Source organism: Pollicipes pollicipes, unplaced genomic scaffold (genome assembly GCF_011947565.3).
Source record: "Pollicipes pollicipes isolate AB1234 unplaced genomic scaffold, Ppol_2.1 Scaffold_3087;HRSCAF=3621_pilon_pilon_pilon, whole genome shotgun sequence".
NCBI classification, from domain to species: Eukaryota; Metazoa; Arthropoda; class Thecostraca; order Pollicipedomorpha; family Pollicipedidae; genus Pollicipes; species Pollicipes pollicipes.
Genome location: NW_023596225.1, coordinates 2347560 through 2367424, shown reverse-complemented (window position 1 = coordinate 2367424; position 19865 = coordinate 2347560). Strand labels below are relative to the sequence as shown.

Below are 19865 nucleotides of genomic sequence, written 5' to 3'. Positions count from 1 at the left end.
GACATTTAGCATGAAGTGGTTGAAAATTGAAGATGAAGTCGACTTACAGATGTGTCCTGTTAATCATTATGCTGATCATCGTCATGCGTTTTATCTTTCCAACGTATAGCTTATCGCAGAGCCACGCATTGCGCGCATTCTGCCAATGATTTAATTTCAGCTGACGTTATGAACGATGGCAGTTTCAAAAGATGCCCAACCGAACGCATCACCTAATGATGTTTGATCTCAAGTGACAAAAGCCAGCTACGTTCACTTGAAGCATTTCAATAAAAATGCAGACTACCGAAGCAATAGAAACCACGAGCCAAAACCAGGTACTAAAGTAACAAAGCCACTCGAAGGAATGTCAGGAGGACTGGAAAACTCTTTTTCTGCCGTTCCCGTCTCCTTCTTAGAGACCTAACCTGTTGCAGTGATCAAGGGCAAGCAGCTGTAAGACGTGTGGCTTCGCGTAATTAAACGGCAGGCTCTGCACACAAAAGACATTCCTTGTTATCGGTTTATTGCCCAGCGAGTCTTCCACCAGCCGACGCGGTCGTAATGGCGTGAATTTAACAACCTATGCACCTAGTAATTCGAGAATGAATTGTGGGTGCTGCCCACACACAGCGCTTGGACATTATTCGATGACGGGTCAACAACAGGAAAACTATTCAGTGATATGTGACTACGTATGGACAGTTGACAAGGTACGACCACCACTTACGAGGGTGCAACAGAAAACACTGCACAACTTCCAACATCACAGCTCGAAGATCAAAATAAACGAGGCGCCGTCTGCGTTCAGACGGGCAAACGCGCAAACCGATCTTTCCTCACGGTGCATCGTCAGTATTAGGAGTAGTGACTGGGCCAGCGAAATATAGCCGACTCGGTCAAACACACCATTGGACAATGGTCCGAAGCATCAGTGGAGTCCTTGAAAGATTCATTCACAAAAATAATTACCTGCGGAATTTGTTGGCGATCGGAACGGAGAGAGGCATCACTGCGTGCTGCAGGGCGTCAGGCTACACGCACGTGCGTAGGCGCTTAGTGAATAACCCATGCACCATGTGCATATGGGTTGTCCAGAAATGTCAGGTGCTTAGGCGTTTTGAAGAACGCTTGCCATATTTTTTTGAACTCCATATCTACCAAAGCAAAGACGTCACTTCAGAGGGGCCTGCCACCACTGCAAGTAACTCCTATCCATGCCATGACCACCAGGTAGCCAGCTGCAGTTCAAGCTGCTACTGCTAAGAAGTGTCAGAAGATGGGGAGCTCTGCGGGTGGTATATGTAACAGTGCTAGAAGAACCAACCGCGCAATGGTCGAAAGTTAACACGCTGGCCCCCTGCCCGCGAGGTGTCGCCCGCCGCCGGTACACACGTGCACATAGAATATACGCTGAAACTCTGAACAAGGCGCAGCATGAACGATTGGGCTCACTCTTCATAGGTATGCTGCCAGACAGACCACGCAACGTCGGCACCATGGGCGACAGTCACACTCTAGTGTAACGCTAGTGAGACAGCAGGACCACGGAATACGCCAGTAGCTAAAATAGTGTCATCATTCCCCTCATAAATGGGCAAGATGAAAACCCTCTACAGATCGACAGAACTTATACGAAATGCAGCTTAAAAATAACACGCTTGTCAGCATCAGCCTCAGAGTGCCGTCTAGTCTAGCACGCAAAACTCACCCTTGCCGAACATGTCTTACAACGCATTTGAGTACACCTCGTGAGTGTGGTTAGCCTGCCATTCACAAACCCATGTGTGCATCTAGAGATGGAGAACTTTGAGTGAAGAAATCAACGGACATCTACGTGGAGAACTACACGCGTTTGCGTTCACCAGGCGTGCCATCACGATGTGGTGGAGTCAGTGACGAGAAGCATTGCCATGTGAAGACCCCAGCCCCTGACGAGTGCACAAATAGCTACCGATCTACCGGTCTACCGATCTACCGGCCTACCGATCTACCGATCCTGGAAGACCGAGGGGAAGAGAAGTAGAAGGTAACCGATGAGAGCCGTGCTGTAGCGATAACAAAAGCTGCATGAGAACTGAACAACATCGTTAGTAGCCGGTGGAGGAGCCTTCACGCTCGTTGGTACAGAAGGGTCAAGTTGTCACGGGACGCAAAGCAGGGAGGCAGCGCATGAGCGCTGTGCTGGATAACGATCCTCGACTGGAAATGCCCTATCTATCGGATTCTCAGAACGATTGTTCTACGTCTGGTTCCGGTATCACGTGTGTAACGCCGACAAAGCACAACTCTGCATTAGGAATAAAATCCGACATGCATGATGTGGCATTGCCTTTAAGTGCACGGTTGAACAACTGCAGCTAGTACATGACAGTGTACCAGACACATGCTTCCAAATGTTGCGAAGAAAGCTCGCTGTTTTGACCCCTGCATCAGTGCTCGACGCGCTAGAGGCTAGAGGTTGACTTCCTGCAAAACACATCCGCAAAAGATGGACGCAGAGAACCGCAACGTGTAGCAGGCGCGAGTGGCAAAGAAGGCTTACACCAGTCTCTTCCTCACTTCCAATTTGACAGTTGTTACGGGCAGCCCAGATACGGCAGCTCTCGTGCTCGTTGACGTGGTACTCTACACATCATGTTGATTTCGTCCTTGCTCAGCTGACGCCGGGTCGTTGTTTCGTTCGTCACATTTGTATTCGTTGGCATGGAGCCACCAGGGGCTCTGGTGCAGCTGCATCGATGCGACGGCTCGAATGAAGTCCAGCGACGCTCTCCCGCCAGCAGCGGCGAGGGGACGCCGCGGACCGGGTGTCGCGGTCACGACACCAGACCGACACAGCACCTGCCCGGCTGCTCGCAGGAGCCAACCGCATCTCGCGAGAGGCGAGTCGCGACTCGCCACCGCCTCGCGAGCCGCCGACTGCTGTGTATCGAGGCTGTCCGGCGCTGCACACGACCCGCCCAGGCCGCAGCGCGAGCAGAACCGGGTCTCGGCGCGAGCTCGACCAGAATCGGGGCGCCGCCGGCTTCAGACTGAGGCGAACGTCCTGCTATGACATCGGCAAGGAGCACCGGGAGAGTCCTCCTATGATATCGGCCAGGAGCACCGGCAGACCCGGGTCGGATCCGGTCAGGAGCACCGTCAGGCTCGGGTCGGATCCAGCCACGAGCACCGGTAGATCCGGGTCGGATCCAGCCACGAGCACCGGCAGATCCGGGTCGGATCCGGCCACGAGCACCGGCAGATCCGGGTCGGATCCCGGTCATGAGCACCGGCAGGCCCGGGTCGGATCCGGTCAGGAGCATCGTCAGGCCCGGGTCGGATCCGGCCAGGAGCACCGGCAGGCCCGGGTCGGATCCGGCCAGGAGCACCGGCAGGCCCGAGTCGGATCTGGCCAGGAGCACCGGCAGGCCCGGGTCGGATCCGGTCAGGAGCACCGGCAGATCCGGGTCGGATCCGGTCAGGAGCACCGGCAGATCTGGGTCGGATCCGGTCAGGAGCACCGGCAGATCCGGGTCGGATCCGGTCAGGACAACTCGCGACTGTCAGCGCCGCCGCCGAACAGTCTTTGTACCAGCGGCGGCAGCTGTGGCCGTGGACTTTTTCATGGCACCGAGCCAGCAGGGATCCCTACATCAGCTCACACTTCTCCTTGATTTTACGCGTGCCCTTCTGGGATTTGTTTTTCTTACTGTCCAATTGCAGTGTCATTGTACGTGTTTTGTCCATATTGAGAAGCTCTTGGAATAGCTCCTTCACGTTGGTGTTGTTCTTTGCTGAGGTTTCCAGGAAGCTGCACCGCCACTTTTTAGACTGAGGACAGAAACACAGATGAACAGTTAAGTACCAGCATAGGGTTTTGATGCTTTGAAGAGCCTTTATCAATGCTATCAGTATGGGACGCCTGCGGACAGTCATACAATACAAAACAGACAATAATTGACGACGTAGCAACGACAAAAACCGCTGGTTGCGATTTCCTCTGTGGATAAAATGCGTGCACCTTGATTAAGGACGGCGTATTGAAGCTTTACATTTTATGGCCCACGTGACGATAATGGGATGATTACGTCTCTAATAGTGAAAACGACCCGCTTCATGGAACGTCCCAAAGTTGATCAGCAGGTACCGCGCCGAGACGTCCCCGACAAACAGCACAGGGGGTGCAACAGTCAGACATCACAGAGAGTCCCTCTCCCTAAAATGCCCGGTACCACAAAGCTGGCACCCAGCTTATCGCTCAGTCTAAAGCCGACATGTTTTTGCTACATAGTGATCAAAATTCAGCATGAGCAGCCTTCCGGTCATGTGCGCGTCTGCTGTGCTCACCTGTCTGCTGGCCCCACCTGCGTGCTGTCCTCACCTGCTCTGCTCTCCCAAAACCAGGCGAAGGAACTAAAATGTCTCAAGATGATGATCGCACCACTTGTTTCCCCATAGATGTTAAGTCATGCAGGTACCATAAACACATTATATCTCACCTGATCCTCTCCCTCAGCGTGAGGTACCTCCCTGTTTTCATTTTCATCGCACTTGTTGCCTACAAGCATGACGGGAATTTCCTCTTCCTGGTTGCCTTTTACCTCCCTAATCACCTCAAATATGGGCCTGGAAAAATCAGGACGGCGTCAACAATACGCTTCTAGGATACTTGACCAGTGAACACGCTGCGCATCACTTAACACCCGTACTGATACATCATACCCAACGACACACACCGCCTGTCCTTTCACAGAGGAGCGTGAAACAAACCGGAAAATACTGTGGAATAGAAGGATAGGTGCAGGGCTTGAGGCCGCAAAACATCGACGTGAACAAAACCAAATCAACCTGAAATCTGTCAAGCTGTCAAATGTGTCGTTGACTTCATACTGTCACTGAATGGACACACCTTTTCCCGCCAGCTCTTTCTACACACCATAATTATCTCTTTCCTGTCCTTTTCCTCCTATCCATCTCTGTTTTCCAATCTCTCTCCGTGTTTATTCCTACTCTCATTCCTACTATTAACTATATCTCATTCCTACATTCATATTCCTACTTCCTATTCCTACTATTCCTACTCTCCCACCCCCTCTCTCTCCCTCCTTCTCCCTCCTCGTCCGTCTCCCCCTTCCCGGCAACCTAATCCTCTCCATCTAAGGACGAAGCTTGACTGAAGTTTGTGTTCATCTGTCTTTCAGCTGCGCTCACTCCTGTATTTCAGGACTGGGGTAATGGTGATTGCAAACCCAATAAACATATTTTCGGCCTTCTTGACTAAACACGCACGATGGTTCTGTCCTGGTCCCTTCGTGCGGCCGCTAACTGCAGGGTGAAAAACTGATGCAAGTATCATACCGTACATAAAATAGAATGGCGATGTTTTTATTACCGTCTTAGAGCACAGCGCACGGCATCAAGCCAGGTATTGGACCAAGTCACAGGCAGATTGCGCCCCGATCGATTGTCGATGCGTCGTACTACAAAACACTGGTTAGTGACCACTCGGTCCATTCCTGACCTTGGTGCATTACCTTCAACACTGCAATAGAAAGTTTCCAATGGACCAAGACGGCATCCGGGAGCTGTCATCTTGGTCAATTAGAGCTGCGGGCGGGGCTTCCCCCCGCGCGTCAGAGGCCGCGCATTATCGTGTGCTGTAAATGTGACTCGGAAGACCCCGTCTTCACAGACCTCTGATGCTAAGCAGGAGTTAAGTGCGCACCGACATAGTGCAGATGTTTCCGCTCGCGCACCCGACATTATTGCCACCTCGTTCTCCGCCCCTCTTCTCCTCTCGTCACCCTTGTCTTCCGACGCGCTAAGACACCATAGCGTCTCTCTCACCTCGGTCTCGTCTCTATTCTCTTCTCTCATGCCGCTTATCCCTCCTATTCTTTCGCTCTCTCTCCTCCTCTCTCTCTATCTCATCTCTCTCTCTCTCTCTCACTTCTCTCTCTCTCTCTCCTCTCTCTCTCGCTCCTCTCTATCCTCTTTCTCTCTCTCTCTCTTCTCTATCTCTCTCTCTCTCTCTCTCTCCTCTCTCTCTCTCTCTCTCTCTCTCTCTCTCTCTCTCTCTCTCTCTCTATCTCCAACCCATACTTACTACTGTCCCTGCCCACCATGCTCTCCCTCCATTTCGGGCCAATCTGATGTCTCCCAGAAAACCCCGACACTGCCTTCGTCGATTCTCCCACCCCCGCTCTACCTCCCCCTCAGCCAGCCTTACCGGAGCTCCTCCAGGCTCTGTCGAGATGTGATCGAGTAGACTAGCACAAAGGCATGGCCCTTGGAAATAGAGAGCCGCTGCATGGCCGGAAACTGGTGACTTCCGGTGGTGTCTGTGATCTGCAGCGTGCAGATGTTCTTGTTGCAGCTGATCACCTGAAAAGAAGAACAGAGCGTGTTTCTTCGACGCAGGCCTCAAGAAAGGGCTAAATAACTCATTTACCAACAACTCAAAACGGTGGGTCATTGCCCCGTCGCATGTGACTCATGACAAGGCGGCACGGCTCCCAGATCTGGAACAATGAAGCAAACACATCAGTCTGCCACCAGTAACTTTACAAACGTTTGGAGACTCTCGACTTCGACGCCGACAATCACTTTTAACTCATCGCCTCACAGTTATGGTCAGGGTAACGATGGCGAAATGAATTAGCTGCGCTTCTGGGAAACCAGAGGTATGGGGTTCGATTCCTCGTGGTGTCTGCCCTCCCCGCCAGAGTGAGGTAGGCGGCGCCGTATAGCCTCAGCAGCTGAGTGCGTCGTAAACGCCCAATGACGCACACACACACACACACACACACACACACACACTCACACATACATACACACACACACACACACACACACACACACACACACACACACACACACACACACACACACACACACACACACACACACACACACACATATATATATATATATATATATATATATATATATATATATATATATATATATATATATATATAATATCACTGTAGCGCTCACGGTAGCTCACAGCATATGCATGTTCTGACCTAACATGAGTCATGTATGATTCACAACTCATATGACCCACGCCTCTTCGGCTGGAGGCGGATGGTCCGATGTGTGCGCGCTGTGCTAATGTCTACAGCCGGCATCGACGGCGATGCCTGAGCCGGTACCGATATAGCCCCAGTCAATCGTCTCGGACGGCAGTGAGCCGTTTCCATTAGACGGCTAATCCCCCATCATCCGTCCCGTTGACTGACCATGACCGGACTTCGGACTGGACGAGCGATGACAACACCTGGACGCGGCGATGGCATGCACAAGGACAAAGGGAGAATGCAGTGTGGCTTGTGAGGGAATTTTATTCAGCAGCGAACATGAACCTTATGAAACCAAGCACGGATGTAACAAGTTTGCTTTAAGCCTCACTGCTGACAGATGGGCTCGGTGAAAGTGAGCATGACTGTTGTGAATAGGTGTGTGTGTGTGCTACTAGGTGTGTGCTACTGTGTGAACTAGTGCTACTAGGACGGAAGCTTGCTATAGGTAGCGCTCCGTCGGCCTAACGTCAGACGCGCAGCTCTGAGGCCGCCACCCGGCCGCTATGGCTGCCACCCGGCCGTTACGGCCGCCACCCGGCCGTTGTGGCCGGCACCCAGCCGTTGTGGCCGCCACTCGGCCGTTGTGGCCGGCACCCAGCCGTTGTGGCCGTCACCCGGCCGTTGTGGCCGTCACCCGGCCGTTACGGCCGCCACCCGGCCGTTGTGGCCGGCACCCAGCCGTTGTGGCCGCCACCCCGCAGTTGTGGCCGCCATCCAGCCGGTGCGGCCGCCACCCGGCCGCTATGGCCGCCACCCAGCCGTTATGGCCGGCACCCAGCCGTTGTGGCCGCCACCCGGCCGGTGTGGCCGCCACCCGGCCGTTGTGGCCGCCACTCGGCCGTTGTGGCCGCCACTCCAGCCGTTGTGGCCGCCACCCGGCTGCTGGGGCTGTCACTCGGCCGCTGTAGGCGCCACCCAGTCGCTGTAGCCGCCAACTGGCTGCCGTGGTCGCCACCCAGCCGCTGTGGCCACCACCCAGCTGCTGTGGCCGCCAACTAGTTGCTGTGGCCGCGACGCAGCCGCTGATGCCGGCCAACGGCGGGGGGTGCCTGCCGTCCTGCTCCGGTATCGACGGCCCCCCTCGGGACTCGACAGGCAGCCCCGCCGCCCGACGACCTTTGGAGAAAGGTCAGGGCGGCTGTTAGGCGGCGCGGCCGGCAGCGGTCCCGCAGCCGCGCGGCTCGACCCGTCCCGCCTTGTTCCGGAGCCACCAAGCCATCGTTCACCCTCCCCCCAGGAGCGTCGCTGGCGACTGTCGCAAGTTCCCGGAAACTTCTGACTTCCGGGACATGTCCTCGGGCGCTGCGTCACTCCCGGTGCACCTGGCCAAACTCCGGCGGCGGATGGAGGGCAATGCAGCTGGGCCCCGCGCTGCCTGTCGTGTCTCAAGAAACCTCCAGCAGACACACAGAACTAGGGAGCAATAGGTGGTCCTCTGCTGCAGTTCGACGCTCTCTATAAGCAATCAAAGAAAATTCCCGCGAGGTAAAAAGGTGCTCCAGAAGCGAATTTGAACCCGGGTATTTTTCATTTATAGGTAATTATGGTGCTAGGCGAGAGCAAATACAAGAACGACATTTTTCATTCCCGCTGCCCAAGCGACGAGAATAAATCCAGGCCGTTCAGCAGGATCGCGACAGCTATGACGTCATCAGCCGCGGCGTCACGCCAGCTGTGACGTCAGCAGCTGCCGAGCCGCGCAATCTGTGACAGCAGCAGCGGCAGCCTTTGAATCTGCTCCATACTCCCCCGCACATCAGCACATCAATGCACAGCTAATGCACCAAGAACCTACGCGCTTACACTGAGGTGAAGCTGGTCGAAAACCCCGCGCGTGTGCCGTCTAACTAAACAAGCGTGCTCGTTTGCACACAGCGCACTACTGCGGTTCTGCGAATGACGTGCGGAGCCTGTCAACCGACCGACCGCGTGTTTTGCCGCACTTACGGCGAGCTGTATGGACGAGGGTTTGTCCAACAGCACTGCCCTTTGAGGCGCATTGGACGCATCGTGTCTCATGTGTCTTTTGTCTTGCGCATGGCACCTTGGGTGGGGGAACATAACATATTTCTTTGAGAGACTAGTCTCTCCGTGCGATTGCTCCGACGCGCTCATGTGTGGCCCAAACCACCCCAAACCGTGCCTGCAGGATGAAAGGAAATTGATGTAAAAAGGAAACCCGGTGCACTCCCAGAAAAAAAAATAAGTGGATAGTCACCCTGACAATTTCATGCTGGCTCAAGTCCTGCTGTAATGGTAAGGTAACGCTGTATCTCATCTTACAGATCATGTTTAATGCAAAGCAGTGCATGTCCGCATGTTTGCATGCAGACATGTGATGCATTTGCATGCATCTGCATGCATGCGTATGAGAAAGGGGGACGGAATGTAGTGGGGCCTTGCGACAGGTCATGCAACAGCTCAAGAGGCCGCTATGCAACGCAATGCAACTCTTTATGCACTAGTAAAGATGGCTCTAACGAAAATCAGATCACGTCATATCGACCGAATCATCCGCGTTGGAACCCAACCACTTCCTATTTTAACAAAACTTAATGGAAGTGAAAGGACTCTGAAAAATGAAGACAAGCAATTCGCACCCCGATGTATGCTGTGGGATCAAAGTCACAAGACGGTGGCAACGCTTATTTTCACTGCCACAACAGCTTCAAATCACCATAAAATTGCATATAACCCATATAACTTGGCACTGATTTCAACACGTCAAGTTGGAAACAAAACGATGAGTCGCATTGTTTGACCGAGCGAGCTTTGTTTCGCATTGACTAACTCACCAGCGCCGCGCGGGTCACACAGCCTGCGTGTGACCTAACATGACCTCAACGCTCATCAAACTCGCACAGAGCATTCCACTTCTGAGTGCTCAAATGCTTGACTTAATATTTGGATAAGCCGAGGGAATTTTCCTGTACTCGATCCGTATTTGTATGCGATTTTGACCAGATAGGTATTTGACATTCAAAAACATTCCGTCACCTGCTTAAAAGATACAAAATATCTCAACTGCTCTCAATATCAGTTAAGAATTTCCATAAAATTTAACTTAACAATCGATGAGACCGAAAGGAAACATGCCAGGGTCGTAATGTATATCATATTAATAACATGCATTGGAACATTATATATCACATATGTATGCATTTCTATTTAACGGATTTTAATGTACGCATTCATATTCATCGATTATGGCCTTAAGCTATCGTGTGTATGCTTATATGTTTTGCAATTTTACAATGGTGTCCTTCTGTGTAATATGTATATTGACGATTATTTTGCCTTGGGAGCGTGCGAGGATTGACGAACGTTGACTGGAATAAAGAGCACGTAAGGAAGGCAAGTCCGCATGGGCTCTAAATATAAACGTAATCAACTGTGCGTTGAATAGCCTACGTTTGATGCTGGGAGCCTGAGCAAGACCCGCGTGTTGCTGCAAAGACGCCGACATTCTCCTCCTTATGGTCCCATCACTCGCCCCCCCCCCCCCCCCCCCCCACTGTGGGTCGGCCGGCGTTCCCGGAGGCCCGGCGGGTCGCCTGTAATTTCTGCCGCCGATCCGCTCTCATCATCCGTTGCAATCACAAATCAGTCGCACTTGCCATGGTCTGAACCAGTGAGCGCTTCTCCATCCAAGTCGACTGTCTGCTAGCAATAGCTCAGGCTTCTCTGCTCGCAGCCGGAGCGACTGCGGCCACGGCCGAGCCGTGCCCCCGGGTGGCGTCTCACCTGCCGGTACGTGTCCTCGATGGTGGGTATGTAGCTGTCCCGAAAGGTGCCCTTCACGAAGCGCAGCACCAGCGATGACTTGCCGACGCCCCCGGCGCCGAACACTACCACGCGGTAGTCGTTGCTCTGCTCCGGCATGGCTGGGTCCGGTCTGGCGGCAGAGAACGGGACCAGGTCAGCTGAGGTCAGGTCAAAGGACGGGGCAGGAGCCTGCGCTACACTCCCACAGCGGCACCTTCTCGGCGCCCAATGGCGGCGTCAGCGTCCGGGGATCTACCGCGAAGCCAGCGGCCATCGCCGACGTCACCGTTGATACCCCTCACTGTGATCCACTTGACACGCCTCTGCCAGACTCTGGTACCAGACTTGTTCGGACCGCATCCGACTTCCGCCCTATCACAACGCGGTCCACCGGCCGCAGGTGGCTGTCCGCCGCTGTTCTCTCCCAGCGCGATCGATAGCGGGAAGGAGATATGCATTTCTCCAGCATATCGGGACACCTAAGTTACGGGTGGTATGATGCTCGCCTACTGGAAATCAGTACACAGTCAAGTTGGGTGCATGTGCATTATCCGTCCACGCAAACATGGCCAATCCGAAGCTGTTCTCGCACAGGAGCCTCCAGGTATGACCTCGATGTCAGCACACCCAGCATCAAGGTATGACCTCGATGTCAGCGCACCCAGCATCAAGCCGGTGCGTGAGATTCCGAGTCTCACCACGCGACGATGAGGCTGGCAGAAACGATGCCTCTTAGAACCGGGAGGGTGCCAAAAATGTGAAACGTCTGAACTGCGGCCCCCTGTGTATCTCCGCGCGCTGCGCGAAGACCGCTGCGTGGAAGCCCGCCCGTATCCACGTCCCGGCGGGGTCTGCCCGCTACGGACGCCGCGCCTCGGGAGACGAACCATCGAGGACGGAGCATCCACTGGCTGGCGCGTGGACTGGTTGGGTGCTACATGCTTCACTGTGCAGTCCTCTAACATCCCCATTGAAGATGCGGCGATCAGTCTCGACCAGCCAAGAGAAACTTGGCTGGTCGAGAAGCAGCAGAGCAAGAAAAGCTGAGCGGGGAGCTGCCTCGGAATAGCCTTGGTAGCAGACCCAGCGCACATTAATAGCATGTGCCTTGTGTGGCAGTCCTCGTTTTAAATAACATATTCACCGAACATATGAACAATGCTTCTGGATGATAGCCTTGGTAGCAAACTAAGCACATATTAATAGCATGTACCTTGTGTGACAGTCCTCGTTTCAAATAACATCTTCATCGAACATGTGAACAATTCCGTAAAGTGCGGTGAAGGTGACCTTTACGAGGCCGGATTCATCGCATGAAAGCTGTTCGTGGATGCTTCCCTGGTTCTTTGTTTAGTGTTTTGGTAGATGGTGTGCTACACAGCGCGGTGCTGGTGATTTCCTCTTGTGCGTTTATTTGAATAATAGCGAATCCTTTTGAAGTGATGCTAAACGGCGCACATCTGTGCATGGGGCTGCACACTGATAAGGTGAGGAAGAAGGCGTGGCCTTCACAAGACGCATTCTTTCGATGGATGGCTTTATCACCTCATCGGTGTTATCACCGCGTGGTGTAGTTCCTGGCAAGAAACATCATCCAAAAGATCAAGAGCGACAACCCAGATCTATTTCGATTGCCGCAGGTCACCAACCAGCCGGAGAGGCTGATGAACACCTTTCGCCACCGGGGAGAAAACTGGGCCAGAGTCCTTAAAACGTTCGCTAATGCCGTTTATAAATAGCCTCAGGCAGCTACCTAACGAGCTGGCGTCTTTGGCGTCCAGATGGCAGCCATAGCGAAATGACGTCTTTCACGCGACATTTGAGGCTCCATTCAAGCCGCAAGAACGTGGTGGCAGAACGCGGGTGGTAACGGTGGCAACGGCGGTGGAGCGCCGGACTCATTTTGGGCAGACCGATGTGCAGAGGTGGCACAGCCTAGCAAGCACGCCATGTGGCGCACCACCGCGGCGAGCTCCAGTGAGGGTTTAACGGCGCATGCGGAGAAGCATGCAAATCCAATGAAGCAAAGCCAGCCATATATTGGGACACCAGCGGCGAAGGGTGTAGTCGCGGGTAGTTTATGTAATGGTGCATAGAGTTGGTTTATGTAATAGAGAAGTACAAAGAGCGGTGGTTTATATAACAGTTCATCCAACGTCATTAGTGCCAAGCATAACACGCCGGTGCAAACGTGACCGGAAGAAGCGAGCCAGGACTACGCAAACACGGGCCCAGCGCGCAGGCCACGGCTATGTAACTACTCGCTTACCAGGGCAAGATCGCGTTTCGCCACTATCAAAGTATTATAGACGACGCCAGATCAATCAGCAACAAGGGGTGATTAATGGAGTCTAGCAGGGTCACGGTCAGATACTTACGACAGGTTGTTCAAACCTTGCAAAACATCGCAAGGTCATTTCAAAAATGGAGATCTGGGAGGGACCTCTTAATAAAACAAATAGGCATCAATCCCGTGGCCATGACACGCATTTTCAAACCCCAAAGGACTTCATATCTTACTCTTGGTGGAGATGTTCGCGCGCCTTGACCGCTATACCGTCTCGACATGGCGAACGGCAAGTTGGAGGACATTCCTGATTTTGAAAGAGTGGAACTGGGTATAATTCAAGCCTTCTCCATGAATATTTCTCACTCGAAATACCCAAGCTCTAGAAAGTTTTTGGAAGAGTTGTGTCTGAATGTTAAGAGTCAAATTTAACCGGCAATACCACGTTTCAAGGAACACAGCTGAGAAGTAAAGCCTGTGTCGTTAACGATCACATTTATTGAAGTAAGGAACAATCAGTGTACAATCAATCTATAGGTGATGCCGCAACTTCCAAACATGCATGTGATGTTTATGAGAATTTCGCGCAGAGCGCCGTCGTGCAACGGATATAACAGCCAAGGGTGTTGTTGGTAGTAACCATATACAAACTGCTGTCCAAAAGTTCAGCAGAGTTCATAGTTCTCATGGTTGGACTTGCACATTAGAACAAAAGGCAGTCAGTGTTCCGTCCGTTATTTTTGCATTGCTAGCGTCACTTAGTGACTTTCAGTTTATGATGTCCATATCTGTTCATATCGATTCAGTCAGGTCAGGTAATAACTTTTCGGCGGACACAATCCCTTGAATGAAAGCAATTTTGCGTAACGATGAGTTATAGGGTCCCATTCTGGGGCATTATTTGACCTAATGCATGAATGTAATGACGTGATCCAACCTAAAACGCCAATGCACGGGTGCACTGTCGTCAGTTAGGACCTACAATGGTAAGCTTAGGCCCCGAAGTTCTTGGTGAGTCATCACTTCAGAAACGATGTGATCATGAAGAAAAAGAAAACGGTCATGAATCAATGCGCAAATAGGGAAATTTGAGGGGCACCTTACGACGAACGCCGCCACGACGGGATTTGGCTGGAGCTCCTCGACATTTTCGTCCTCCTGAATGGGTAACCTGGTCCGCGGTTCAAGCGTTGTCTGGAGTTGAATTGTGTAATGTTCCATGAGCTCTAAATTAGTTCATGCAGCAACAGATTGATAGTACATTGCGAATGTTCCCTCCTCCTAGACCAATACGTCATGCGAGCTTCAAGCGTGTCTGGTTGCAAAGTTTAGTCTGCATACTTTTGAACACAATGTGCTTTCATCTCAGGTGTTGACCTATTTTTGAGCAATCAATAACTCCGGCAGAAACATCTGTTTTGGAAAAAAACGCCGTGATAAGTGCAGTGCGTGACAACTAATGTTAATGAGCTATAAGCATGCTCATCCAAAAATCATGCCCATGATCAAAACGGGCCACATTTTCCTAGAGACGCCGACACCTTCCGGGCAGTAAGAGCAAGAATATGTCTACATCACAACGAAACTGCGGGTACCACCGGCGTTTTTGGGTTGGGTACGGGATTTGCTACATGAGTGCATGTACAGAAGACCGATATTTTTCATATAAAATAAATATTATCAAGGCCTTTTTAAGGGTTTTTCATGCTTTGTCGCGCCTAACAACAGCCTTCTATACCCATGCATTCTTACGCGAGAGAGGATTTCTAAGTTACCGAAAAATCTGCTCAGAGATGCAATGCAGTCTTTTGCATTGAGTAAAAACAATGAGGCCGTATGTGCCCGTAGATCCTACTTTTGTTACCAATTATCGGAGTTCCAGCGTGTCTAACGTAATTTTATTTAAAACGAACTCATTCGGTTCTTGGGTGCAATAACAAGCATTTACCTCGCTCAACACGACAAGGACAATCAATAATACCAGCCATACCCAGTAGGGAACCAATAGCAGGCCATCGACGCGAATATTGACACTCATCTGAATATGATGCCGACGCGACAAACGTATGTCAAGTGGCTTCCTGTACACCGTATCCTGGCTTAACTCCTGGCTCAGTGTCCCTGCCGCATGGCGCGTGCGCCGTGCATGGTAATGATGAAATATAATCTTAATCATAAGCGAAACGGCAGACAAATATTCATCGCTGACAATGTAGCTTTTTGAAGAAACTTCAAGACAACCATCTTCCACCAAATCACAGGGTTGCGTTAATCTCTTTAAATAAGTCATCTACATGACAGAAAATTACAGAAAACAAAAATACTGGAAGGTTATACCGAATGTAATGAACAAAATCCGCAATGGCCTCCAACTCAACAACAAGTTTGTACATAAAACAATTTAAGATTGATTCCGCCAAAGTCGTGGGCGAGGGGGGGCATTGACTCCCGTCCAAAAATTACGGGGGCAAGCGCCTTTCCGACCCTTCCACCCCCTGATCTCGATAGCATGACATATGCAGATGGCACGATTTGTTGTGACGTTTGCACACTTTGGCGCGCTGGGTATCCAGCGAACGTTCGCTCACCCCATTGCAAGTCCAGTTTTCCATATGCTAGCATGGCATGAGTGGATGCTATGAGTGAATAGTGAAGGCAAGTGTATACACATGTGAAGCTGGCGGAGGGAAAATAAGCATTTTGCACAGGTCCGCCTCCATAGACGAGAGTCAGGGAACTTATCTCAGCTGGAACATGAAGACCTCAATCTTTTAGCAACATTCCATCCTCCAATGCTAAACACTTAACAAACTCTATAAACATATACTAAATGCAAGTTCAGAACTCATAAATGGGGCGAAGGTAACCTATGAAGAGGATAGCGTTTCGAAGACTCCCTGCACGACCAAATATTTGCCGATGGTCATACAGGACAGGCGGCCTCTAACAGCGGACAGTCCTCGGCCACGGCGATGGGCCAAAATCTAGTCGTTTGTCTCTTCCCTTACTCTTGAAAACTGGATACGCGCATTAGCACGTGCCCGGATGGCCGGCTGAAACCCCCTCAGATGGGAGTGGCAGGGGTCAATTTGACCCCCTCCCGAGACCTCGATAACCAAACTAGCCAGAAACACCAAGTTGGTAGGGTAGATTAACTTCTACGTGAATTTACTTGAGTCAAAATTTGAGATTCCTATGTCATGACCTTGAGGTCGAACAAGGTCAAACAAGGTTAAACCTAAAATTGGCGCCTCAAGTGACCCCAGACCTCCTCATACAACTGACGAAAAGTTAGATGCCTGTTCTAAGCAAAAGATCAATGAGGTCAGTGACCTTGTTTGACCTTGATGAGGCCAAGGTGACCAAATATCTACGAGATTGCTCCTATTTGCCATTCGAGTAAGCGGCAGGGATTACGCCAAGTGATATGTTCCTAAAAACGATATGTTGACCCAGATCATGTTAGGATATTGACCTACACTTGCCTTTAAAAGGTCCATGGAGCATGTCTGTTGCGGTCCGTCATTAATGAACTCGAAACAAACACCACAAACCACCCGATAAAACTAAGCTTTCGAGTAAAAGACACTCTAGCTTTGACCCGGTTCTGGCCTTTATACCTGACACTTGGTCATTGCAAGTAGCTGTAATCATAAGTTCGATTAGTCTATTATCTAAGAACGTATCTAAGATATGCATTGCTTCATCTAACACTGTTCTTGCATCACATTTAACGGTTCCATAGAAATGCCTCTCGCTGACTGTCATCGCCTGACTTTGACCTGCCATACGTCAACGACCTCACATGGTACATGCCAGGTTACAGCGGGTTAGTGCGGTCACACCGCACCGTTCTGAAATGATTCTGGAAAACCTTAGCAGGGCATCAATCTGACCCCCGTCCACCCGAGCGCATGTTAAGACTGACGACATATACCTGTACCCACATTGTATCTAAACCCCATAATTTGTTTCCACCGCTAAGTAGCGCTGTAACCAATATTTATAACAGACACCCATCAGACCTTCCCGTTTCACCATACTGGCACCTCCTATGAATCTGTTACCGCCCATTTTTTGGTCCGTACCTACTTTTCAATATCATAGCAATGTACAGTCTGATGTGCTCCACATTAGCTCAAAGTAACCCACTTTTAGTAATGTTAGCATATCAAATATTTTCACGCCTCCTGGTTGCACCGCTGAGTTTTCATCTGTTCAGTGTTCCTGTTCAATGTTGTTCAATCTGTTCAATGCTGCCGTTCATCTGTTCAATGCTGCTGTTCGTTGCTGTACACATAAACTTCTAATTTGTTGCTTGCGTGGAAATCGGCTGAAAACATTACAGCTATGGTGAATCAATAAAAATCCAAGAGAGAGAGAGAGAGAGAGAGAGAGAGGAGAGAGAGAGAGAGAGATGTTTTCCCACCTATTGCTTCCTATCAACAATCTTGAGATTTGCTTGAGAATTGAGGATCTTGTCGGGGGCAATCGAACGCCGCTGAATTTTTGACATTCGAAAGGTCAGTTTTCAAGATATTGGTGGGGGGGGGGGGGGGAGATTCGCATTTAACGCTGTAGAGACTCGCGGCAGCCCGCTCCAACCTAACACCAGCAATCCTTGCACCCTTCTCAACAGTGCAGCGCGTTCAACAATACAGCGGGCGGTACTCAGAGCGGTGGTATAGGGACACAACTAGCATGGGGCCACCAGGAAAGCAAATATTCTGAAAACATCCCTGGAAACCATCGCATTGGTAAACACCAAACAGCACCGGGCGTAGCTTCGCAAAATGGACGGGAGGGGTGGGGGTTGAACAGTGAAAAATAACTCGATACTAACACAAGCTAACAAACGGATTTCTCCCGGATTTGATCCACTTTATTCTCAAAGTTGTGGGATCTGGATCTCAAGTTAGGGGGGACTGAAGGCCCTAACTGAATAGGTAGGCATCACCATGCATTTGAGCAGACCGGTTATGCTTAGCGACAGAAGCTAGGGACTATACTCCATGCATGTGGTCTTTTTGCAATAAAAAACAGAGCTTATTATCATTGTTGTTTTTTCAAATAAAAACCTTTTTACAACCTATAACTATTTGCAAGTTAAGTTTTTCTGTGTCAGGATGTCTAGGGACACTTGGGACAATGATCTCAAATTTAACCTTTACCTCATAGACATATAAATTTGCCACAAATGAGTTTGCACGGAGATCGATCAAGGAAAACGCATACGTCCAGGAATATGTCCCTGTTCAATTCACCCACTCATTTCGTGGAACACGCTTCGAGGTGACCACATTCTAATGACGTCTAGCAATTTATTTCTTTTGGAGACATTCATGCCTCGAGAACGCGCGATAGATCGCACATATCCCGGATCAAAGAAAACCCATCATGATGGGATGGTCCAAAATAATCCACATATCAAAAAATATACATACAGGGACCTCATACATCGTGCCGACATCATCTGCGTGCGCCAAAGTCATTTCAAGTCGGGGCGGAACACCAGATCGGGCTATCTTTGTCAGTCTTAACCGATGATCTGCGCCGTGCAAGGCAAAAGGACATAGATGGCAAGCGTTTGTAAGAACATGACATTATGGCCTTTGTTTCCTGCTGAAATGAAGCAGTTTGTTTTATTCAGTCATCAAACCATCTAGTCTCAATCAAATGGTATTAGACAGTCTTTTCATGTATCCTCATTATAAAATGATCAACAATTAGCCTTGGCCGTTTGGCCACAAACCGTTCCCTTGCGGTATATGCAGTACAGCAACGCAGGCAATGCAGGAAACTACACAAAAACAGAACAGAAGAAGCGATCTTGCAAGGTCGCATCAAGCTCTAAGCGGCTTCCCAACATCAGCCTGAAAATAATTTGATAGCCACATCCGTACGCTCTAATGAAATGTTTCTACGACTTAGAGCATCTTACTGTTCCATGTTCGCTTCCAACCTACATGCTAGACCTAGGACTGCTTCGGTTTACGCCTCACGCGCTGGAGCAAAGCTCGGTCGGGTAGGCCGGAGGTAGGTAACGCAGAGCAGACACTGTCCCAACCAGACACCGCAGTCGTCCCGGCCAGCCGCACGAGCATGTGACACTATCGGAGCCGACCTGCGGACCGCCTCCGCTGTCTGACCGTCGGGCCCGGCCCGTCCCTCCCGGCACCGCCTGGCCCTGGGCACCCACGAGCCTGTGGGTCGCTCCCCCCGGCGCTCGCTCACCTGTCGAGCTCGTCTCACTGCCAGCGCCATGACTGGCCGCCACAAGGCCCGCGCCAGTCTCCTGCGCCTCCCAACGGCACGCCTCTCGGCATTCAATAGCGCCGTATTGACTGGACAGACGTGACGTCACGTCGCCATGACGACGACCGGAAAATCGTTGGCCGGCGGTCAGCGCGCCGACGCCGACGCCGACGCCGACGCGTTGGTCGTGAGGGGGTGGGGTCAGGGATAGGGCACAGCGGCGGACAGCGGACGCGGGGGAGGCGCACGCACTGCCCGCGGACCTCCGCTGGTCTTGGGAGGAGGGATGGGTGCAGTGGCGGACAGCGGGCGCGGGGGAGGCGCACGCACTGCCCGCCGACCTCCGCTGATCGTGGGAGGAGGGATGGGTGCAGTGGCGGACAGCGGATGCGGGGGAGGCGCACGCACCGCCCGCCGACCTCCGGTGGCCGTGGGAGGAGGGATGGGTGCAGTGGCGGACAGCGGACGCGGGGGAGGCGCACGCACCGCCCGCCGACCTCCGGTGGTCG

The 19865-nt window shown here is 51.4% G+C and overlaps 1 protein-coding gene across 2 annotated transcripts; it reads right to left on the bottom strand.

Annotated features, from left to right (window-relative positions):
- Positions 1-488: 488 nt before the first annotated feature.
- Positions 489-19420, bottom strand: LOC119090416 (GTP-binding protein Di-Ras2). Of its 2 annotated transcripts, none has more exons than XM_037213214.1 (5): positions 19336-19420; positions 10794-10944; positions 6194-6348; positions 4464-4590; positions 489-3795 (listed from the first exon to the last, which is right to left on the bottom strand). In XM_037213214.1, exons 2-5 carry the CDS (start codon positions 10929-10931, stop codon positions 3613-3615), a joined length of 603 nt encoding a protein of 200 aa, XP_037069109.1. In that variant the 5' UTR covers positions 10932-10944; positions 19336-19420; the 3' UTR covers positions 489-3612. The 2 variants fall into 2 exon arrangements, with proteins under 2 accessions (XP_037069109.1, XP_037069110.1); XM_037213215.1 differs by lacking the exon at positions 19336-19420 and adding an exon at positions 19068-19092.
- Between the last annotated feature and the right edge of the window lie 445 nt (positions 19421-19865).

Bases quoted from the DNA above. Each gene is read 5' to 3' on its own strand.
- LOC119090416 (XM_037213214.1), bottom strand. From the start codon at position 10,931: ATGCCGGAGCAGAGCAACGACTACCGCGTGGTAGTGTTCGGCGCCGGG. The intron at 4,591-6,193 runs GTAAGGCTGGCT...TGATTTTTCCAG, and splicing joins CAGAGCCTGGAGGAGCTCCG to GCCCATATTTGAGGTGATTA. The intron at 3,796-4,463 runs GTGAGATATAAT...TTCTGTCCTCAG, and splicing joins ACGCTGAGGGAGAGGATCAG to TCTAAAAAGTGGCGGTGCAG.